This window comes from Eleginops maclovinus, chromosome 15, assembly GCF_036324505.1.
Source record: "Eleginops maclovinus isolate JMC-PN-2008 ecotype Puerto Natales chromosome 15, JC_Emac_rtc_rv5, whole genome shotgun sequence".
Taxonomy (NCBI): Eukaryota; Metazoa; Chordata; class Actinopteri; order Perciformes; family Eleginopidae; genus Eleginops; species Eleginops maclovinus.
The window spans coordinates 17,704,999-17,730,149 of record NC_086363.1 but is presented as its reverse complement, the minus strand read 5'-3'; the positions used below and the strand labels follow the sequence as shown (position 1 = coordinate 17,730,149).

Genomic DNA, 25,151 nt, shown 5'->3' with positions numbered 1-25,151 from the left:
AGTCCTATCCTTGCACAGAAACGGTGTGCTGTTGCTATGTCTTTTTTATGAAGGTAGGTACTTTGTTAAGAGTGATGTCAATATGTTTATCACAGCTTTAACACGCAGGTAGAAAAGCAACATCATGAGCAATGGAGCCAGAATTTGGTTTTAAAAACAAGTAGCATTTGGACTAATTGCAATGTTCTTTTATTGCGATATACCTGACCCTCATTCCCCTGGTGAAAGCACCTTCTTCTCACAGCTATATTAAAGTTTTCAGGTTTTGAATATTTTCGAAAATCTCTTCTCTATCACATGGCATATTTTTCTTTAACATTTCTTTAAGGATTCATAAAAGTCAAGACATGGAGTTTATAATATGCTTACTCCTGGTATGGTGTAGTCATGGATATAAGAGTGGAATAGAATAAAGTATCTCATCCATTGTCATACCTATCCCTACATCGATCAGGTGATAGTCACCTGTTAAGTAGGTTCAAAACACAAAACACTTGTAAGGTGGATTTCTATAAAACTACTAATTTTAGATTGCCAACTTAACATACCTTTCTTATAAGCATTTCAGAAAATTTTGAAAATATTGAATTTGTATGTAGTTGTAAACCATACTGTTTAACTTGTGCCATCTTGCTTCTCCATCTCACTCCATCCTGTCTGCTCTAGCTTATGCTGCGCTAGAGAACCCTGGCGACAGCAGCAGCAGCAGCGAGGTACAGTACTCTACGGAGCAGGGCGATGGTTAATTTACTTTCATGTCACTATCAGAGCAAAATATATTATAACTATGAAATCATTCATATATCACATGAAAATATTGGTTTGTTTAACAAAGGATTCCTGGCCTTCATATAAGTGATGATGCTTTTAAATGTACCTCTTTACTTTATATATTTCTAGTATGTATTTTCAACTGAGGTGTCACCAAATAAAAATGCAATGGTGTAGTACGCATAATTATTTTTCTAATTTTAGCCAGCTCTAAGTTATGATGCAACTTAATTAAATATCAGATGGGGTTTTAGTTGTGTTGCCATAAATCCAGATCTTTTTTTAGGAATTGCATTGGTGATTTAAGTTATCATAACAAAAAGAAAATGTACACAACCACATCTCAGGTTGTAGAAAATCCTTAAACAGTGAAATGATCATGTGTGCTAAATTAGGCTCTTAATGATCTTATGTGTGATCCTAACGTGGTCATTCTATTGATGTGTAATGGCTGCAGAGCAACATCAAGTGGTCAGTACAAACAGTAAACCAATATTAAATTGTGGATAAGTACAGTAGGGTTTTAGAACTGGTTGTATTGAAAGTGAATTGGCCTGAAACCTGCTCATTGGGGCTTTTTTCTGTGTTATTGCCTTGCTACACTGACCCTTCAACACTCCTCTAACCTGCATCTGTGTTCTAAAGATCCTTCACACATCCAATTGTGCACACCAAATGGACACAGACCCACACAGGCAAAAATCCTCATGTATGCACATAATGAAAGTGTGCATGCCCTCTCAGGCAGTGTCAACACACCTGAGCACTCCCGTCCCCACCCGGGTGACTGAAAATCATTTTTAGTCGCTTAGTGGAGCAGATTTACACTGGAATCTAAAGCGGTTGTGTTTTGGGCAAAGCAGAAGGAAAGCCGTAAAGAGCACTGAGCTGACCTGGGCTTAATCCTTTTTTTTTAGATTGGTTCGAATACTGGACTACGTTTGTGGAATGATAAGAAACCTGTGTACAAAAGAGTGGTGCAGGAAAAAATCCTAAAACCCTGAAATGTGTCAGGATTTTGCCACTTCCAGTTTCTTGAACATATTTTTGGGTCAGATGCCTGAAATAAGGTCTAAGATTACCAAAACCTAAAGTTATTTTCACCTTTTGTTCAAGGACGTAAATCATGTCAATAAATAGCTAACTGGTGAATATCCGAAGCTTTTATGTTTCACAAAAAACATCCGTTGCTAATTAGTGACTAAATTAGACTACAAAATGTCATCACGCCGGCCATTAGCTTTGCGGTGGTGAGGCATAGCAATGCGACCGTTATATAGTTTGTTTGTAGTGCGACATTAGCTTTTTACTTTAAAGTGGTGTGAATTATCCCTTACCAGAGATCCTCCCTGCAACAATCCGTAATCCATTAAAAAAAATCTCATTGCTTTTTATCTACACCAACTTTCAGTCGGCCTACAAAAATACTGCATCACTGCACCACTCTGTGTCATATTGTGTCAAATAAAAATACTAGAAGAGAAGTTATCAATTCTACCTCTGCCCCAGGTGAGCTCTCTGCTGGCTCCTCCTAAATTGAAGCTCCTCTGATACCAGATAAAAATAATGAAGACCGGCCTGACTCAGGATGTCTTCCTAGAATGTGACCTTTTAACCTCTCAACATTTTACCTTTCTTATCCTAAACTTTCTGTCACAGGGATGCTGTGTCAAACTTGATGTGTAGTTTTCCCTTGCAATATGTGTACAGGATTCCTGTTTTATCCCCTGTCGTCAAAAATGTTGGTAGCATGTTGTCTAACCTTTGTATAGTACTTTTTGTTCTTTACATCTTTCCAGGCATGAATATTTGGCCTTTCTATTTGCTTACACAAGCACACTCACAAGGGTAGGGCAGGGACTTTGATATAAATCCTTAATTTAGGTCTAATTTAGTTATGCATATTGTGTTCTTCACCAGTACACTTACTGTACTGTGGACCAATATGTGGTCAGTCATCGGAAAAATATATACAGTACTACAAGTGAATCAGAAGCAAATGTGTTCATTTTCACTTGTATAACAATGTGCAACAAAGTGTATGTGTTTGCCGATGGACCAGAGGAAAAAGGACCAGATTAAATATAAATGTATGCCACGGTTGGTATTTCTAGGTTGGTAGGAAAAACCCATTTGGTTTGGCTGATTAAAACCATTGGCAGTCCAGGACCCTTTTTTTATGTCCATATTGTTGGACCCCCACATTGGCTGACTAACTCCTGGCTGCAGATTATTTCAGATTTCACATCGATGAAGCAATAAACTTACCAAAGACACCATAAAACACCACCATTAGGAATTGGTTGTTTTTGTAGTTCAATCATGAGCACTAGTGTAGCGAGACTTTTCTTGACAAATATTCAGGAGTGATCAATCTCTCAATGATTGGAATAACTCTTAACTTGCATATGTATCAATAGTTTGAGTCTATCAACTCTTTGGTTCTGAATGGGGATCTTCACAGAGGTTTAGGTTATGGCTAAAAATTCTTGAATCTTTACCATTACAAATGTTATGTGCATCCATATTCACCTAAGGATGAATTGATAATTTGATTAAAATGAACTTTTCCTCTAGCCCATTCATCAGGGTTTCACTCCGTACAATACTTTGTTTTGTGACCTGAAGAACTAAGGACATTGCAATTAGCCTTAGCTGTGCTTTATGTGTTCTGCTAAATTACAAATGTTAGCATGTTAACAGACTAAACTAAGACGGTAAACACAGTAACAAGATCAGTGTCAGCATGTTATTGTGATGAGTTAGCTCAACGTCAGCATTGTGAAGATAGTGCACAACTGTTGTAAGTATAAGGCATACAGTATTAACACTGATGCAACACAATAATGAGAACAACTATTGAGTATGTGTATGTAACCATGGAAAGCAATATGAAGCCATAGAATTCCAGAAAGAAAAATGATATTTTTAAGCACATTTTGTACACATTAACCATCCAGAGCAGCACTATGCAATAAAGTAAAACGCTATAACCAGTAAATTGTTATCAGAATGTTCGAAAATATGTGAAATGGTATTATCACACTTTCAAATTGGCTTACTGTTCAACAACAATTGAATGGAATGGAAGATAAAGCCTACATACATAATTACACTGATTTTTCTTCTTTAGCCTTTGCTCTACGGAAAAAATGTTAATTTAACATAAGCCTTTGAAAAGGAATAATATATGTTTTGGTTGAATGTTATAGCTATTAATAAAATAAAAATGTGCAATATGTGCAAAAGCGAAAACAAATAATCATGAATATTTAGCAAATTAAACAGCTTTATTTTTCCCCTTAAGTGTCAGTTTTCCTCTTTGATGCAGGATCTCATATGAAAATTCTTATCTTAGCATACATTATGTTTAGTTAATGTGTAATTAGGCTGCGGAAGTCAAAGAGCTGTAATTTAAAGAGCTACAAGTCCATCTACTAATGATGAAGCCGGTTCTCGGAGGAGGTCAGGTCTCTGAGGAGCCGTTCACTCTTGATCTCTCTCTCCCTCTCCTCACATATATCCTCTACCCCTTTCCTCTCCGTGCATGGATATGCGTGAGTCAACAGAATATATTTACAGGCTTCTCAGCAGCAGAGATTATCAGAGGTGTTAAGAGCGCGGAAAGACCTCAGGGATGAATACAAATGTTTGGAATCATCAGTTACTGTCAGCGAAGTGCTGATCTGTTCTCGTCAAGTCTCAGCTCCGTGACACAAGTGTTGGATCCCCAATCTGTGCTTTGGGCTATGGTTATTGTTTCATGCAGTCCTGCAATCAATCTCTTTTTCAGCTTAACCTCACAGTCTCTGTTACTAGTATAAAAAAAAGTAAACAGTTTTATATTCACCTTATGAGAACCTGAGCTCATCTCTGCCAAAGGTTTACCCTAAAAGAAAACGAGTGTTTTTGTCACTTTGCAGCAATTTGTGCTTCACAGCTTGCTATGAACTTGCTCATTGCATTACATGATGCTTATCAACTTTTTCTTTGCATTCAGTGTCAACGTTTCCACAGTCTTTTGGGGTTTTCCCTGTCCTGTTGTCTGTTATATATGTGTTTTATATAGGAACATGCTATGTCCTCTTTAAATAAACATTGACATTCAATTAAAGGTTAAGATATGCAGCAGCAGTATATAAAGTTATTAAAACCACCTTCATCAGCTGTGATAGACACGTTAATACTCATAATTCAGTCATTTAATATTCGATTCTGTAACGGGCCATAATGAGTAGCACTTTAAGTATATTTTGTCGCTAATCCTTTTGTGATTTTACGTGAGTAAGATGTGGATGCAAGGCTTTTACTTGCATTTTTACAATTTAGTACAGCTACTTTTAAAGTTTAAAATCGGAGTACTGCTACCACTGCTGAATTGGATGTCATTGTCTCATTGGTACTCTTAAACTAACCCAACAAACACAGCAGCCCCTTGCCTCGTTGTAATGCAGGGCTGATCTAAATGGAGAAGTAGCCTTACCCTGAAAATGCAGATCATGACAGAAAAGCTTCAAAGAGAAATCACATATAAAAGTTTGCTGTCAGCAGCTAAGATAAATAAGTCCGCTCCGGAGCCTCGAACTTCTAAGGACATAAACAGACAAGTGTAGAGATGAATCAGCAGGAATACTAACTATGGATCAATGAAATGTTTGAACACACACACACACACACACACACACACAGTCATGTGTTTATATCTTAATTCAGGTTGTGAGATTATTTGAATTGTTAATTACCACTTTGTCACCTTCTGTCTGCCTGGGTGTTTATTTACTTGGCATTTCCTGTTTCTTCTTCTTCTTGTGTTTCAGTATGATCTACTCCTTGGTTACCTCAACATAACAACTGATTTATCAGCAACTGGAGAGAAGGAAAAACGCCTCTGGAAATACAGACCACCACTGTTTCGGTCTAGAATTGAAAGACAGGAAATAGAAGAAATAAAAATGTTGGGTTTTTTTTGCTGCAAAGCCAAACAATGAGCTCAACAGGGGCTAATATTTTTTTACCTGCTCTGTCCCCTTAAGAAGGAAGGTTTCTTGCTTGTCTGTAAATAAAAACTGAAGTCTTGTTTACAGTTAGACCGGTCATAGCTAGACCCAAGTAAATCACTGCCTGGCCAACATTTGAACCAAACACACACACACACACACACACACACACATATATCCACAGCCTCCTCTGAAGTGGTACCGTACATACTGTAAAGTTGCAGCGCTGGTAGCCCCAGAGGATAAAGAGCACAGTAGCGTTTGCACAGTTTGTCTCAGGCACAGCATGGTGAAGCACTGTCCGGCCCAGCACGGCTCACCGACCCTCAGTCATCCTTTCTCGATGCCTCGCCAACCGTAGCTTCACTGGTGAGTCAGACACGAGGGATACATGGACGACTGCATGGACAGATAACACTGTACATAAAGGAGAACGCTTTGGTTGGAAACACCCGAGGAGACGATATTTTCCACTGAAAGGCACACACTGTCCATGGCCTGTGGGATTTTCTTTCTAACATTACGTGAATGGCTTTTGTGACGTGTGCATTTTGGTGTATTCTTTAACAAAAGGCATTTCTAATTGAAGTACAGCAAAAGGTATCCTATACAGCAAATGCCTTCTTAGTGTCGTCCTAGTGTTGTTCTATTGTGGGAAAACTTTTCTCAAACTTAAAAGCTAAAACCTGTCCAATTTTTTGATAGTAGAGGAGCACATATTCTTTGCACAAATAGAGTCTTGCACAATATCTGCAATATTTGGCTATATTAGAGATAAATTATGATAGTCTAGCCACACAGGTGAAGGTCTTCCAATATGTAAAGAACTATCCAGCCCAGTTTGAATATGGGGAGACAATGTGAATCTTTTTTAGCTCGATTTACACCATGAACCAAAAGATTTATCTTTCAGTATTGAAATTAATTTATTATTGTCTATTTGTGAGATATTGATAGTTTGCCTCCTTTATCTACCTTAAATTAAATATGATATTCTAATATAACCACACCATGATAAGGGCCTGTGTCCACATAGCGCTTTTTCTGGCAGAGCCGCCACCCAGCATTTTATCAGACAAACGTTCTTAGCGTTGTTCTATGACGTATCACCGCCGTTGGACTAGCATCGTCCATTTGTATTTTATAATCTGAAAGTGCTAATACATATTTGTTTCATATTGTTTTTTCACCTAAGAGTCATACAGTGAGGACCTATTTTAGTAGGTGGACCTGCGAGTAAGTATAGCAAAGGCTCCCTCTGCTAAAAGCAATTGGATTTCCCCATTTCATATCAGTATATTGCAGGAAGTAAATATTGTGACTGACACATTTATAATACTTAACAACGTTCACCAGGATCATTTTTCTATATATTAACTCGACATGGTGATTTTTGAAGAGTAAAAACAGTCGTCAGAAGTAAAGTGCTAGCATTAGGCTATAATCAAACTACATCCTGGTCGCATGGCATCACCACCGCTGAGTATAAGGCTGATCATTTTTGGCTAAATGACATTTAGAAGTTCTGTTAAGTCACTTGTTAGCAACCGTCGTTTTTAGACATCTAACCACAAACACGTTCACAGAAAAAAATGGAACATTTTTCACAGAAACATGCTAAGTCTTTCACGGTGAAAAGTCGTAACACTTTCAACTTGAAGCGCTCGTAGCAGCCTCACAAACAATCAGGAAAAACTCCAACGTTTCTTTATGGCGGTTGCATGCAACGGCATACTCTCACTACCTTAATATACACATTTGAAAAAGATGATGGCGGTCAGAAAAGTACGCTCTGTGGACACAGGCCCTAAGACAGCATGTGTAGTAAAGATGAAGTTGCGTAAGGTACCGAGCATTGATCCGTCTTTCTGTGTGATTTGAATAAAAGCAACTGTAGCAGGTGATACATGAGATCTGTCTGAGTAGATTGAGGTTTAACTGTATAATGATTACCAGAAAGAAAGTACCTCACAGGACAAACTCACCTACAGATCACCATCCCCGAAGCTGGAACAAATTAAGCATCTTGCTCAGAGACACAGGGGCTTGAACCTGAATCTTCCATGTGTAGCACAGTTTTCTAACTACCAGGCCACCCTGTAGATCTTCACCATCATCTTCACACAATGAGCTCACTTTGTAAGCTGCCCTTCAAAAAGCAGATAGGAATGCCCAGTTCTTGTTGTTTTCTCTTCTTCTAATTCAAGCATTTTCTATCCTTATTGTGTATGTGACCGACCAAGTTGAATTTAGATATTGTTTATGAAATAAAGTATTTTAAAATCGTATGGTGTTTTTATTTTTCAACGTAGCTACTGTGTACCCACTTATCACACTATTTCATATAGCCTATTGTGTTCGAACATGTTCCTTGAGAAGGAAATGCATAAAACAGCACGTGGAATCAACAAAGGAAGAAGTTGGTGGTAGATTTGACTAATAATGTGTATTGACTATCTGTCAATGTTAAAAAGTATTAACGCAAATTAACCACATCACCAGATTTCACTGCAACTTCCTCTCGTAATTCCAGCGTGGTTGTCTACCAAGAATCGCATGGCAGTGAAAAGGCAAAGAAGGCCATCACTGGCAGGAAACCATGGACATCAGTAAGAACTATCACTACCTCAGTGTATCGGCATTTGGCACGCCTAATCCATGACATATGACAACTGCACCAAGACAGCAGGTTTGTCAGACTTAATGTCAATATTTTAGAAATTACTTTAGTTTTTTATGCAGTTATTTATTGCAACGTGCATTTATTTTAATCCTGCCGAGAACAAGTAAATACAAGCATTTTAAACGTTTGATTTATCATGAGTAATCACATTAATGCCTTATGTAGCTAGAAATGACATTGATAAGAGAATAGAAAAAGAACCCAAATTGTAAAGTGGTGGGCCAGAAATCAGAATAATGAACTCAAAGGTAGAAAAAGACCTATGTACGAAAAACAACTCAAGTAATTGCATCCTTTGGACAATCAGCAACCCCTTTAGCATCACACATACATTAAGACCACTGTTAATATAAAACTATTGATTTGCAGCTTTAATTTAAAGTAGTAATGCAGAATGTAAAATGACTCCATCAAAAGTAAATTCAAGTAAAGCTGTATCCATGAAAAAAAGTACTAAAATAGTTATTAATCACAATGGTTTCTCATTGTTGTTATTCTTGTCATTCTAGTGAAGTTAGCATTCCAAGGGCTCCTTCGACAAAAGGAAATGGGATAAACCCGTAGGATTTTTGAAATATTTCAGAAAAATAAGATCTGTGGCAAACATACATGATACTTTTCCACATTTTCTTCAGCAGAATTGTTCCCTTTGTTATCACAACTATTATGATTTTTTAGGCAGAAGTATAAATTGTTACAACAGCTATAAACACGCATGCATGTCATCAAGCTAAAGGAGGCGTGTTCGGTGTTTTGACGTTTAGCAGTCTCAATTCATTTGCTAACAACCACTGTTTTTATGACACTTAGAAACTTTGTACATATTAAAACCACGACTACAATGGTTGAAGCATTAATGCAATTGCCAAAAGTAAATGGCTCTCTGAGGGCCTAAGATATTCAAAAAACTATTTAAAACATTTAGTTTTACCTACTTGATTTAATTGTATTTGAAATAACTGTCAAGCTAAGGGGGAAAGCAGTTATAGTAGTTAGCATTAGTTAATGAGGATGGCTAATGTCAGTTATATGAAAAAACATGCGTCACATCCGGGCCAAATTACGACTCCGTCCACTTTTTAAATACACACCTCTCATCAGACGTGTGAAACCCACTGTAAGGACAGTTCAAGTGTGGCCAGAGGGAGCAGACTCTGCACTACAGCTCCGGTTTGAAGACACAGACTGGAGTGGGTTTGCCACCCGGGCCACACAGGACTCCCACACAGACATCAACACCTATGCCTCCTCTGTTCTGGACTACATCAACACTAGTGTAAACAGCATCACCACTCTCAAAAGGATCACCACTTTCCCAAATCAGAAGCCGTGGATGAACAGTGAGGTTCGCCTGCTGCTGAAGGCACGTGACACTGCTTTCAGATCAGGTGACTCTCAGGCCTACAGTTCGTCCAGGGCTGACCTGAAGAGGGGCATCAAAAAGGCCAAGCACAGCCACAAGCTTCGGATCGAGGAGCACTTCAAGAGCGGCTCCGACCCCCGACGCATGTGGCAAGGCATCCAGGCCATCACAGACTACAAACCAATCAACCCTTCCCCCCAAAGCAGTGACACCTCCTTCCCTGATGAGCTGAACAGCTTCTATGCCCGCTTTGACAGGGACAATCAGGAGGTGGCCATCAAGGCTGTGCTCACAACAGACCATCAGCCCCTCACACTCTCCCCCACCGATGTGTGTGCTGCACTGAGCCGGATAAATGCACGTAAGGCTGCTGGCCCTGATGGCATCCCCGGACGCGCGCTCAGGGCCTGTGCTGGGCAGCTGACTGAGGTCCTGACGGACATCTTCAACCTGTCACTGGCCCAGGCAGTGGTCCCCACGTGCTTCAAGACCACCTCCATCGTGCCGGTGCCCAAACACTCCAAGGCAGTGAGCCTTAATGACTTCCGCCCCGTTGCACTCACCCCCACCATCATGAAGTGCTTCGAGAGGCTGGTCCTGGCTCACCTCAAATCCTGTTTACCACCCACACTGGACCCCCTACAGTTTGCCTACCGCAAGAATAGGAGTACAGAGGATGCCATCTCCACGGCACTTCACTCCGCCCTCTCTCACCTGGACAATAAAAACACTTATGTGAGAATGCTGTTCATAGACTTCAGTTCAGCATTTAACACCATCATCCCCTCCAAACTGATCACTAAACTGAGGGATCTGGGCATCAGCCCTTCCCTCAGTAACTGGATACTGGACTTCCTAACCAACAGACCCCAATCTGTCAGGTTAGAGAACTACACCTCCTCAACCCTCACATTGAACACTGGTGTCCCACAGGGCTGTGTGCTGAGCCCTCTCCTCTACTCCCTTTTCACCTACGACTGCATACCTGTACATGGTTCTAATACCATCATCAAGTTTGCAGACGACACTACAGTGATTGGCCTCATCAGCAACAACGATGAGTCGGCCTACAGGGATGAGGTCCAGCGCCTGGCTGAGTGGTGCGCCAACAACAACCTGGCTCTCAACACAAAGAAGACCAAGGAGCTCATTGTGGACTTCAGGAGAACCAAAGGTGGCACACACACCCCCATCCATATCAACGGGACGGAGGTTGAGCGTGTCGCCAGCTTTAAGTTCCTGGGTGTCCACATCTCCGAGGACCTCTCTTGGACACTCAACACCTCAACTCTAGTCAAGAAGGCTGACCAGCGCCTCTTCTTCCTGAGGAGACTGAAGAAGGCTCATCTGTCCCCTCAGATCCTGGAGAACTTCTACCGCTGCACCATCGAGAGCATCCTCACCAACTGCATGCTCTTCTGCGGACCGGAAATCGATTCAGAGGGTGGTGAAAACTGCCCAGCGCATCACTGCTTCTTCACTTCCCACCATTGAGACTGTACAGCACAAGAGGTGTCTGCGGAGGGCACGCAGTGTTGTCAAGGACATCTCTCACCCCAACCACAGACTGTTTGCCCTCCTCCCCTCTGGGAGGCGCTACAGGGCCCTCCGATCCCGGACCAGCAGGTTCAGGAACAGCTTCTTCCCTTCGGCTGTCACCCTGCTGAACTCCGCACCACGGTGATGGCCCCCCTGGTTACCCCACCCTGGCCTGTACAGCCATGCACCTTCCCCCAGCCACTGAACTTTTTGCACTACTTACAAATGTTACTGTACATACTTTATATTTATTCCGTTTATACACTGTACCTACCTCAGCACCTCACTACCTACCTCATTCTGCAATTTTTACCTCTACCATCACTTTAATTCACCTGCACTTTACATACATTATGCCATTTGCACTACCTTGCTGCTGTTTACTTATACGTATACCTTAAACTCATCTCTGTTTACTTTTTACCATTCTACTGCACATACCTTATTCGAGCTGTTCATATCCTTTATTATTTATATATCACTACCTTCATATGTATATACATTCTCTGCACTTTTACTGCTTTACTTGCACTTCTGGTTGGATACTAAACTGCATTTCGTTGTCCTAGTACTTGTACTCTGTGCAATGACAATAAAGTTGAATCTAATCTTTTGAGGTAAAACAACGCTGACATCGGAATAGCGGTAAATACAAATTCTGAAGTTTCACAAACTTAAGAAAACTGTGGATGTTTGTATCATCAAGGAGATTTGAGAGGAATTTTAATATCGTCAGTTAATCCGATACAACTGGATGACAGGATCAACAAGGGTAGGCGAGAGTTAAATGTAGGCCGCCGTGCCGACTTAATTCCTTCTGCCTATAACCATTATGCCTAAATTAATTAATATATATTTGAATTAGCTGCTCCAAAATGCAAGGATCGCTGTCCATTGTAACCTGGCTGTGGGTGCCTTGTTATGATAGGTGTTCATATGAATGTTGTTGTTTTGTGTGGTAGAGGGTGGCTGTCATTCATGCGTTTTGCACCCCAGGCCGTTGTTTCAATGTATCGCTGAAGTACACGCAGCGAGTGTTATGAACTGATTATTTGTATGTGTAAATACAACGTTTTGCTTATTTGATAATTTTTTTTTTGTTGTAATAACTCTTTCTCTCTCTGTTGCATTGATAAAGCTTGACTAGCGTCTTAAGGCCAGAGTTTTGTTCTTTTTTCGACGAGGGAAGGGGGGTCAGAGGGCCTGATATAACGTCATGCTATAAACAACCGCTAAGCTAAAGGTGGCTAAGGGTTGGCATAATGATGTTTAGCAGTTTCATTTCATCACTTGCAAGCAACCACTGCTTTAATCACAAATGAAATAGCTTCAGATATTCACCATTTGGGTATTCACTGACATGTTTTGTTCTATTACAAAACGTACACATATTGTAAGCTTGTGTTAACCACAGACCTAATATCCCTGTGTGCAGGTGAGTAACTGTTTGTCCAAACTGTTGTAGACAGGCACTGACAGATTGGTGTCGGCCTGTCTTCCCAGTATGCACCAGGGGGCTGTCCACATCACTGCTGTATATTAATCATAATTAAACCAGGCACACATTGCTGACCTCTTGGCCCCTCATCATGTGTGTGTGTGCTTGTGCAGACTGGCAGGGATATATTTTGATCCCTACATCCACCTCAGAGCTCTCTCTCTTTCTGTTCTCTTCCCGAGATCCCTGCCAGGATCCAGCCCTCCTCTTAAAGCTGTGAAATGACATTGAGCTCTTTGCCCGTGGCTGTGGCACACTGTGCTCAGCCGTCTGGAACCCGAAGTTTGTCTGTGAGACTCTTCTTCTTCAATTTTAAACAGCAAGGGAGCTAATTCTAATCTGGCTCTACATGGCAGTGAACCTCACTGATGGATATTGGAATGCTTCTCTTTGAAGGCCCTAGTAGAAAGTGGGACTGAGACTAGTATAGGGGTTGTAATGAGATCTATTTTGTGTCAATGTATCTGATAATATTACAAAATACACACCTTTTTAAATATCCATTCTTTTCTATGGCAAAAACAACTACATGTTTTGGCTCACGGTGTATGCATGTGTATGAAAGTGGCACTGCTCAGTAAGAATGGGTGTGAATGGCTGAAGGACTTGTAATATACTCTATATGAAATGCTTTGAGGTGACACGATCTGTCTGTGTTTTATTTTGTATTGCCAAAATCTGTCTTTGTTTTCTGTTTTAATCTGAAAAGTGTGTGTCTGCTTTTACTTCCTGTCTTGGTATTTCCCTCCTGTTTGATGACCTGGTTGTGTTCACCTGGTGCTCCTGTGTTTTTACTCCCTCCCCACTTCTGTCTCTTTTCTTTGTGATTACTTTTGCTGGTGTTTAAGTTCTGTTTGTCTTTCAGTTGTTGTGAGATCCTTGTTGAAGTTGTTTGTGGTCTAGAGGGAGATTCTGGATGAATCTTGTTAGCCTTGAAATAAAGGTATTTTTGGTTTAACCCTGTATCTGTCCTGCACTTGGATCCTACCTGCTTTCCTCACCCTGACATGAGGGGTCGTAAAGACTGCATAAAGCGCTATGTAAGTATAGTCCTTTTTACCATTTACTCACTGAATACACATTGCCCTGACTACGCTATGTTTCTCCTGGTAGGTCCCAATATCCGTTGATGGTGCTCGTTTTAAATCTGGGGTGACCAAATAACATTATGATTGCTATTCAAGGCAGTTGGCTTTTTTTAAAACAACGGGTTTGTGCAGAATGTCCTGCTGCATGCTAGAAATGATTCTCCCTGACAAATCTGTGCTCTGTAGTGTTTTTATGCACCATTTAGTACATCAGCTCACTTGGGACTCTAAAAAAATGACCAGGTACCAGGCACTATTCCTAGAGGAAAACCAAAACAGAGTGAGCAGGCCACATGGTGCAGTACTATTGAGTGGAAATGTGCCACAAGTTAGTCAGTTCAGGATTGTTGGTAGCATAAGATTTTCTATTTTTTCTCCCTCAGAAGTGAATCACTAAGCTTTGTGTTTATAGCCCTTTTCTCAGGTACAGTTTGACGCCTATCAAATCCAATACCACCTGAACACTTTCTAGGGTGCATTTTTACCTCATCGTAAAAACTTCTCTTTGTCTCTTTCACTTTTTTCTTTCTTTACACATCCCTTCCCTTCTTTCACTGTGATCCTTTTATCCTCAGACACAGAGACGAAGAGAAAGCGAGGTGTGAGGGGTGGCAGATGCAGCTTGGCATTAAGGCCTTGACACATGTGGTTGTGCTGTCCTGCTGAGCTGGATGGGCAGTGTGTCAGTATCCTGTGTGCTTCGTATGGCTGTCTTGTCAAACTGCATTACACAAAACACCAATGGTGAGAGGTGGAGGATTTCACCATCTGGTCGTCTGTTTCTAGATCAAACAGTAGAAGTATAACTGTACAGATAGGTCAAAAGTCCACTGACTGTATTGTCAAACAAAATACTCCTTTGGTCTGTTGTATTTTAAAGTTGTAAACATACTTAATTATTTTAGAGAAACTCTAGACAGTAAACCAACATTCAAAGGAAAAATCCCATTGCTTTTTTTCGAGGGATTCCTTACTATGCTAACTTCTGGGTAAGCCTACAAAATACATCATGCACCACTATCCCTTCCTACTGTCTATAGTGTCACAATATTAAATGTACCATCATGTGGTTTATTCTGAAAATGTTGGTTTTGTTACTTCAACCATGTTGGGTTTACAGTCTCAAGATCATTACATAGTCGGGATGCACCAATACATCGGTGAGACATCTGCATTGGCCGTTGTTAGCCGTATTTACCACCATTGGCACATCTGTAAATAAGGTGACATGCGCCGCTGGCAGTCGCCGATGTTTATGTTTTGCTCGGTGACCGGGAGAAGTCGCATTAGCGTCGTTGTTTTTAAATCGAGATGGGTTAAGGGGCGGGAACCTCCCGAGAAATTTCTAAACGTTTGACCAATCACAACAGAGCCAGCCAGCTAACCAATCAGAGCAAACTGGGCTCTGGTTTCAGACAGAGGGTGAAAAGAGGTGATGCATGTATGAGAAAAATAAAGAGCTTTTTAGAAATGTAAAGCCCGGTAGCATGCATGTCACAGTAGAAGAACAGAATACAAATACTGAAATGAGCATAATATATCCTCCTTATATTGTAATTCAAATGTGTAATTGATGGCGCAGTTTGCAGTCACAGCTCTTATACTTAGAATGAGCTAATATGCTAAGAGATCAAGGCTCTGACTTGTTTATTTTGTCAACAACTTTTTAATATTGCCTTTTAGTTATTTCAATAAAGTTAAGTTTATTCTTTGCAATGTTAGATGCTAAAAAAAAAGTATTATATTATTAATAACTGTTTTGATCAAACTTGAAAGATCCTCTTTGTAATTAGAGGATGTCTTCGAGATGCATGGTAATAAAAGAGTGTAGGTTTGATTAAAAGAAGGAGAGATAATTAATTATTAATCCTTTCACCACACCATTCATCTACCTGCCAAAAATAATGAGCATCCTGGGATCCTGCAGCAAGTGTTTGCTATTATCATCTGGACCTCCTGGAAAGCACCCAACACTAAATTCACTTGTGTTTTACTGCCAGCATGCCTGCTATAATTGCAGCCAAATAAATCTCAATGAATGTTGTCAAGATGATCTTTCAGAAATACTTAAATCTCATTATCTTATGCTACTAAAGGTAATTAGCAATCATCCATTTCAATTCAATCATGAATAATAACCACACGGGCACATTGTTCCTCTGAGACGCCAGGAGGCCCTTTTTCACAATAATAAATTGTGCTGGTTTTATTGTCGTCTCACTTTTAAGATTGGAGTCTTTGATTAATCACAAGAGACATGTTTGATTGGCAGTGTCTCAAGCCGCAATGGTTAACTTAAGTAAAACATTAATTATTTATTGAGATGAAGAGGCATCTGCATACTCGTTAGCTTGTTAGCCCTTTAGCAAATCGTTTTTCGTTGTGGCTTTAAAAAAAACCCATTTTAAAGTTAACACAGCTTCAATCAATATTAATGTTGCTTAACAGGCTACTGATTGCTTACTCATTTGCTGTAAATATGTGTTGCTGTGTTCACAGCTTGTTGCAATGCCCCCAAGTGGCCAACAAATACAAACAATTACAGCTTTAGGGGTAGAAATAAGTCTGGTTAATGTTTGATGAACATCACTGTAAGTTGTGCACTTAATAAACCTTATCCAGAAAGTAACACCCAGCTTAACTCACTATAATACATCAAAAAGAGGAGCTGTATTTTTTTATGTTGAACAGGACTGCACATTAACCCACTTCTGAAGAGCACTGTACATGCGCAGCCTCTGGCCCAGACTCCAGTGATACAGAAAAAATAGCCATTTATTTGAATTCTCTGTCTCTTTTATGGAACAGAAGAGGGTTTTTAAGTGCGTCTCTCTCGTGAGTTTCTTGGTACTCGATGATAGTGAGCACTGTTTTATGCCACTGATGTGTGTGTGGATCTGGGACAGCGCATTGCTGGCTGAACAGTCAGACACTGCTACTAGTCAGAAAACCGAATCAAAATGTCTGTATTGTTTCCACAGCAAGAGCATTTACATTGTTACAGCAAAGACACAGTGAAGATATAAAGACAAATACAATAAAAAGCTTATATATAAAACATAAAAAGGTAAACACATTAATAAAATCATAAAAAAATAGTGTGCTATAGGTTTTTGTGCATGTAAATGGTCTAGAATCAGAATCAGAATACCTTTATTCCTCCCACAGAGGGGACATTTTCCTTAGTTACAGCAGAAAGAGCCAAAGACAGCTTAATATCACAAGATACAAAAAATATATACAACAATTACACAATTTACAAAATACACAAAAATAGATGGAAAGGCTAAAATCCCAAAGTTTTCTTTCCCACACACTAACCCATTTGTTCTGACACCACCACCAATTTTACTTCAAAGTTTGACTCACAGTTTACAGTAAATGAAGGACCTATTTTGAAAGTGTGTAAGTTCCAATGGTAGTGTGTGTAGCTTGGTTAGACACAGATGCTGGGCTCTCTGTTGGAGTGCTAATTACCAAAGATATGTTCCTCGCCTTTACACTGAGCTGACCTTCAACACTGCTGACAACAAGGCTGGCCGAGCTCCCACAGGCTCCCACACACTCTTTGACACACACATGCTGCTGAGAAATACTGTTACTCTCCTGCAATGCTGAAGGAGTGGTTGGCCTTTAACTAATTTAAACAGCTTTCGAGAAGAAGCCCTTCTTCTCCATCTGCTCAAGGCTAAGCGATGAAGGTTCAGTAGAGAAAATAATGGGTGAACTCCACACTCAAGATGTTATATATCACAGAATAGCAAAAACTGTGCTGAAATGTTTCTTAAAAGATTTGCTAATCCATTTTTTACATCGTAATCCAACCCAATTTCTCTCTGCTTTATCTTGCGTCTATGTTTTGTTACAGACTACAATTTGTCTCATTACTGTTAATGTTTACAACAAAAATAGGAGACAAGAGGAGTTTACATGTAGATCAAAAGCCTATTTATTTACAATATAACAATTCTTGTCCGAACCTTTAATTAATGTGAAAGTCAGTAATCGGTATGGTATTGGTGTGTGAAAATGTGCACCAATCAAAACAGCAGCTGTGTCCTAAAAGAGTCAGAGACAGTGTGGGATGGGGTTGGACTTTATCTAAACCACCCAGGTGTGGCTCATCAGGCTGACCTGGATCACCTGATACAAACAAAGAGCCAGCAAGCAAGACCACTGACAGAGACCCGTAGTGCAGTGGAGGGGGTCGTACCACTAGTTTCATTAACCTCATCTTTACATGCAGCAGGCAGCCTTTGTGAAATTAGTGAAAAGGCTCTGCGGCCCAAAAGTCGATCAATACCACAGGTATGTTTCCATTGGCTTTCAAGACTTTGTATATAACACGTTTGGGTTTTTTTTAGTACTGTTTTCTGCTCTCCAGAAGTGTTACTACATGCCACTTGATGGTAGAAGAAGCCTATCAATCCTGGCCCACACCATGTCTGGGTGTTCATCTTGCTTGATGTCTGAGGAAAAATTTGGACCTTAAGTTTAGAATGGTTGAATACAACAGCTAAAAAGAAAATAGAGAGTAAAGATAATAAAAGCACACTGTATGTAAATATCCAGATAAAAAGCCTGACAAACGAAGTTTATGAATTATGGAGTTATTTAAGAAATGACATGAAACTAACTACCTTCATTTAATAAGGAATCTGATGAAGACAACTTTCTTATTATTATTATAAACTACCTCTTCTGCTTTTATTTGTTATAATTAATGTGACATTTTCACCACCTATAAGAATAACCCGTTTGCAACAACGTTATTCTCTTATCCTTTGACAACATTAGGGCCTTTAAAAAGTAGAAGAGAGAAGATAAGAAGTACTTTATTGACCTCGAAATGGGAAATGTTTACGCCATTAGTCATCAGTTTTATAACACCATCACATTTTGGATGGAATAGCCAATTATGTTTGTTTATGATCTGCAAGTGCGAGTGAAACACTATGTGTTCCTGAAAGACTGAAATAATATATGGTATTATGGTGTTTTATGAGTCTACTTACTGGATGGCTTTTATATGGAGCATGTGTTGTCTGTCTTGTTTGCACAGAGCGATGTAAAATGAAATGGTAATAAAACTAAACAAATACATTAGCATGTGATGCCTTGGGACAATGTTTTTTGTTCATCCCATTAAATAAGAGCATCTTTCTCATCATGATTTAAAATATCATTGGATTTAACAAAGCAGTAAGACCTCACAGTGTTTGGGAGCATACGCGCCCACCAGGCGTCTTTCATGTTGAGACAAAGAAGAACTCCAGAAGAAGTGACACTGAACCTGCAGATCTGAACAAAGGACTGTTATGAAAGTCGTTTTTACTTGTACTCCCAAGGCTGCACATCTGTCTACTTCTCTGCACACAGCTTTATTTGGGGCTCCATAAAGTCAATTTAAAAATCCTAATGTGATGTGTGTACCGCTCATTCACACAGAAAACAGTAGAGGTGGGTGGGAGTGTTGTACTGCCCTCGCAGCGCGTTTTCTATGCAAAGCTATACAGCTAACAACTTGGATCCTCCAATAATCACAAGGCTTTGTCTTTTCTTGAAGTTTACTGTAAGATTCTCATTGTGAAACTAGAAATACAATACAGAAATAAAGCATACATTAGTACATATATCACTGATATACAAACAAATACAATTCACCATTCTACCATCAAAAGCATATGAAAACAACAGCTTACTGTAAATGTAAGTGCAATAATCACGTCAACATTTAAATGCAGTAAGCCTAAACACAGTGCAATGACAATACTGCTGCTACTAGCAAGCTAAATGTAAAGCTAGCTGCTAACTGCTTGCTAAATTAAGTAGGGTGACGTCCTCTTTTGCCCGGACATGTCCTCTTTTTATGTCCTGTCCGGAGCGTCCGGGGGGGCTTTATAAATTCATGAAAACGTCCGGTTTTCACAGTTTTTCATGGGACCATTAAGCGTGTACTTAAATTGAATGGCGCTTTGCACAGAAGTCTACTGTACTTAGACTTCCCCCCCAACAATCGCAAGTGTCCTCTTTTTCGCCACCTCAAATCTGGTCACCCTAAATTAAGCATGTTCTAACAAACTCTCTACATACAGGGAAAAAGTTACAGACTCACATATTCTACAACATATTAATGTTACACAGGTTAAACATTATGTCCTGGTACTTACACATAAATAGTATCCAAAGCAAAAGCGTAACACGCAATGAATTCTGCAGCACCGAGAGGCGGCTGCATGTCTTGACGTCAACAAAATAAATTCCCCTATTACATGCACACATCCTAGGTACCGCAAAAGAACACAGGGGCAGTATACACAATGCAAATCAACTTTAATGATTTATATTGAACAGTTTTACTTTGAAACTAATATTAATCTTTAAACAAAGGCAACACAAGTGTTGTGGAGGTTGCGTTGTTAACAAAGAGTCCTGGGGCTGATTCAAGAAACAAGCGCTACAAGACTACAGCGATGAAATTGTCCTTACGTGAGCATGTTTCTGCTTGTGAGTTTTGGTCTTCCTGTAGAGCGAGTCAGAAATATAGAGGACATTGTAAGACGTTTCAAGCCTTGGATCTGCAGACAAAATCCCTGAGGGTGAAGGGAGAGATAAAGACTCACCTCTTTCTCAAGAAATGTAACCTCTGCTTGCTCCCATGAATATGTTTTTATCACCAATAGATGACTGAAGCCTAAGTGGGCAAAATAACTTTTTGGTGTCTTGAGTTTGCCATATGTATATATATTTTTTTATTAATCACAAATATGCTTCTACATACTTTTTGGAGTTCAAGTATCTCGGGGTCTTGTTCTCGATCGAGGGAACAATGGAGCATGAGATGGGCCGGAGAATCGGAGCAGCGGGAGCGGTACTGCAGTCGCTTTACCGCACCGTTGTGACGAAAAGAGAGCTGAGCCAGAAGGCAAAGCTCTCTGTCTACCGGGCCATCTTCGTTCCTACCCTCACCTATGGTCATGAAGGATGGGTCATGACCGAAAGAACGACATTGTGGATAGCCTACAAGCGGTCGAAATGGGATTTCTCCGCAGAGTGGCTGGCATCTCCCTTAGGGATAAGGTGAGAAGTTCAGTCGTCCGGGAGGGACTCGGAGTAGAACCGCTGCTCCTTCGCATTGAAAGGAGCCAGTTGAGCAGGTTCGGGCACCTAGTGAGGATGCCACCTGGGGTCCTCCCTAGGGAGGTGTTCCAGGGACGTCCAGCTGGGAAGAGACCGAGGGGTAGGCCTAGGACCAGGTGGAGGGATTATATCTCTTCACTGGCCTGGGAGCGCCTTGGAATCCCCCAGTCAGAGCTGGTTGATGTGGCCAGGGAAAGAGAAGTTTGGGGCTCTCTGCTGGAGCTGTTACCTCCGCGACCCTGACGGATAAGCGGGAGAAGAAGAATCGGAGGATGAAAGAAGAATCGGAGGATGAAACCCTCTTTATTAGTCACACACATGCACACAGCAGAGCACACACAGTGAAATTGGTCCTCTGCATTTAACCCATCCTAGTACTAGGAGCAGTGGGCAGCTATTGTACAGCACCCGGGGAGCAATGGGGAGGGGGGATTGAAGGTGTCCTGTGCCTTGCTCAAGGGCACCACAGCAGGGCCTAGGAGGTGAACTGGGACCTCTCCAAGTAGCAGTCCACTTTCCATATTTCAATTATGTTTGGGGACTTGAACCGGCGACCCTATGATTCCCAGTCTAAGCCCCTACTGACTGAGGGAGGGAGGGATGGATGGATGGATGGATGGATGGATGGATGGATGGATGGATGGATGGATGGATGGATGGATGGATGGATGGATGGATGGATGGATGGATGGATGGATGGGTGGGTGGGTGGGTGGGTGGATGGATGGATACTTTTTGGATATTAACAACAGGAGCCTTGATAGGCTTCTTTTTCTGTAAGTAATCGGTGTCCTTCATCCTTTAACTGTATCAGTTCTGACGTTAAACAACCCCTTATTAATAGAAAACTAGAAAACTTCCTTTCGGTTCAATGCCTGTCTGAAAAGTCATCAGCACCTTATTTTATCCTCTTATTTGTGTGATATTTGCATAATTTCTGAAGTATTTCTGAGTTATGGCCAAAGAAGTGGTTTCGTGACACATACTGACTTTTCCAGATTTGAGATATTCCTTTTTTAGCGTTCACGAGAATGGGGTGGATGTGAGGTCACAGTGACTCAGAGCTTTGAGTCCTAGAATATAATCTGTTCATCCTTCAGTTCAACTGGCTCTGTGCCAAATTGTTAAGTAATTCCCTCCAGGCTTTTTTGAATGTTGTTTACACAAGAATGGGATGTACGTAATACCAGGAACGTCTCGGCGCCTCAACTCGCCAGAGGGAGTCATGAAAGAAAAACACAAAGCAGGTAGGTTTATCCTCAAAAAACAGGAACCCCCTTTCAAGTATTTGAAAAACAAAATACTACATGCATATTATTACAGTTACAACAGGAAAAAAAAAGGGTAGATATTCCATGCCATCACGGTAATGGGGCCTTTGCCCTGATAAACACTGTAGGACTGTAGGTTATGACAGAGTCACTAAGTTACTGTTCAACGTTTTCGAAAAATAAACAGAACTTTTGGTCACAACGGCCGCGTACTGATCCAGTGAGTGCTGAAGGTCAGGCTTGCAGTTGTTAAACATGTATTTAAAAACTTCAAATTCCTCTGAACAAAAGATCAACCTATGTGATGAAGGGTGAAGACCATGTTCAGCCTTACAAAGATGACAAGGTATTTAAGACACTTACTGATGACTGTCGGTACTGTGAACTGATTATATTCATATCAGCAAATTATGGATTGAAAACCCAATGTGGGATAAAACCCACATCCCTGTGATCAAGAGAGTCATGCTCTACTAGCTGAGCTAACCAGGCTATTTTTGTGACTATTGAGACTAGTAACTTACTGACTCTTAGTCAGAACACACACATGGACACATTTTTTGCTATCATTCGGGGGATTAAATTTTTTTTGCCACTATCCCTCTGTCTTTTTTCAGAATGTCAATGAGCTTTGTATTTGTGTGTGTGTGTGTGTGTGTGTGTGTGTGTGTGTGTGTGTGTGTGTGTGTGTGTGTGTGTGTGTGTGTGTGTGTGTGTGTGTGTGTGTGTGTTTCTAATGACTCAATAACTATCTTACATTAAACGTTTACAGCATGAGCTAGACAACAACACTAGAATGCCCAAAAATATAGAAATGCAAAAAAGTCGACAAGAGACCTTATACAACCTTTGACTGTACCCTTACCCTAATAACGGTTTATCTAAAGGAGAAGAAGCTTTCCCCCAACATCACTACAACGTGATGCGGGTTAAGGTGTATGTAACGGCTCAGGGAGTGTTTATTTTAATTATATTTGGGCTATAACTATCCTATTGTATCGTGTTGATAAAAAGACAACAAAGGAAAAAAACAAAGATATTGTTCCTACTATTTTATCCAGGTTGTACGTTGGAAGAGCTGTATTAATGACACTTTATGAATCACACCTATACACACATTCACCCACCCACACACACTGAATCCCATTATCAACTACCATTTATTATTAGAATGTGTTTGCCTGTGTGTGCCAGGATCTAACAGCTACATTCATATGATTTAAAGCAGAACTGTTCAGCTCTTTTCACTATCAGTATGTTTGTTGAGCTATTGTTTGACTTGGTCTTTAAGAAGACAACGACACGTACTGTTTACTACAGGTGGGTGTACCTCTGGACTGATATGTGAACGACAAACATGTGTGTACATCTCCAGGCAGACTGGTGCACAAGCTGCTGTGTCAGGCTGGCTGAGTGGGAAGCACTGCCTCTGGGAAGACTAAAATAACAAGAACATTCAGACTTGTACCGTCTGCACTCTCTCTCTCTCGCTCTCTCTCTCTCTCTCTCTCTCTCACACACACATGCACACACACACACACACACACACACACACACACACACACACACACACACACACACACACACACAAACACACAGAAATAGCATGGTGACAACAAAGCCTGGACAACTCTCACAGAAATAACTGCTTACACCACATCATTCCCCCAATGTGTGTGTTTGTAACTGATATAGAAGGGTGAGAAGGAGAAAGAAGTGCACTGAAAAAACTGAAGCGTTGACGTCAATGTCACATAAACTGTTAGGTATTAGGTTAGTTGAAAGCAATAATATTAAGTTGAAGCTTTTATGTTTTATTCAAAAGTGATTTTATTGCTTTCAACTGTTAGGGAATTTTTGGCTTAGGTGTTTAACCTTTGACACAGCTCATCATTTTGTCCTTCCTCTGCGTTCCCATGGCATAGGTCTTTCGGCCTTGGGGTTGCAATCTCCCTTAAGGAGGGGCGGTTTGGGCGCTTTGTTGATGCCAGTCTATGACCGAGCACAAGCTGACCTGAGATAGTTATTGTTCAGGGACGTCTAGAAGCCCTTCTGATCTGGAACGTAGGTTCCCTGGCGCACATTCTTTTCCATGGACGACAGCTTTACTTAGATTCAGGGTCCATATTTGTCTGGTCTCGCTGATGAAGAATGTTGGTATACACTCTGAACTGGTTAAAACCTCGTATTGTGGTAGATAGAGTTCTTCAGAATTGGTCGGGCAACCGCTGTGGCAACTCGTGTCTGCAGTAAATGTCTTGTCAATGCACACACTATGGTATATCCCTATGTTTTTGGAACGTGTTTTTCATCAGACGTCTGAAATAGGGTCCTTGGAGAAATGTTCACGCTTAGTTCTACGATATATAAAACGTCAGTAAACACCCCACTGGTGAATGACATAAATGTAGGTTGCTACCTAGTGACTACATTAGACTGCTAAATGTCATCCCGCCGACATCAGTCTGCTTTCTACTTAAAGTGAAGACATGCTAATGTAACGATAGCATTTTACTTCTGGCAATTGCATTTACGCTTAAAAAAAAACGTTTTTAACGTGTATAATTTAACCTGCTGAAAATAAATATATAAGGTATCATAAATGTGTATTCGCCACATAGCTTATTTTCTTCACTATTCCGAAATCCAAAGGGGAAATCCTGTTGCCTTTTGTCGAGGGAGCCATGCTTTGCTAACAACCAGGGCGGCCTGGATACATATGTCATCACTCCACCACTCTTTTGAGCTTTAGCTTAACATATTAAGTCTATTGGCCATTGGTCGGATACAGAGGACATTTG

General features: G+C 40.5%; 1 protein-coding gene across 3 annotated transcripts in view; it reads left to right on the top strand.

Annotated features, from left to right (window-relative positions):
* Nucleotides 1–8,001, top strand: part of cnih3 (cornichon family AMPA receptor auxiliary protein 3) — a 74,027-nt gene extending 66,026 nt beyond the window's left edge. For 2 of the 3 annotated variants that reach the window (XM_063901599.1, XM_063901600.1), the window contains one exon: nucleotides 5,589–8,001. In XM_063901599.1, coding sequence (XP_063757669.1) covers nucleotides 5,589–5,619 — 31 coding nt within the window. In that variant the 3' untranslated portion in view covers nucleotides 5,620–8,001. Of the gene's footprint in view, nucleotides 1–666; nucleotides 714–5,588 lie in introns of all 3 variants that reach the window. The other variant, XR_010167473.1, reaches the window with a different exon arrangement.
* The last annotated feature ends 17,150 nt before the right edge of the window (nucleotides 8,002–25,151 follow it).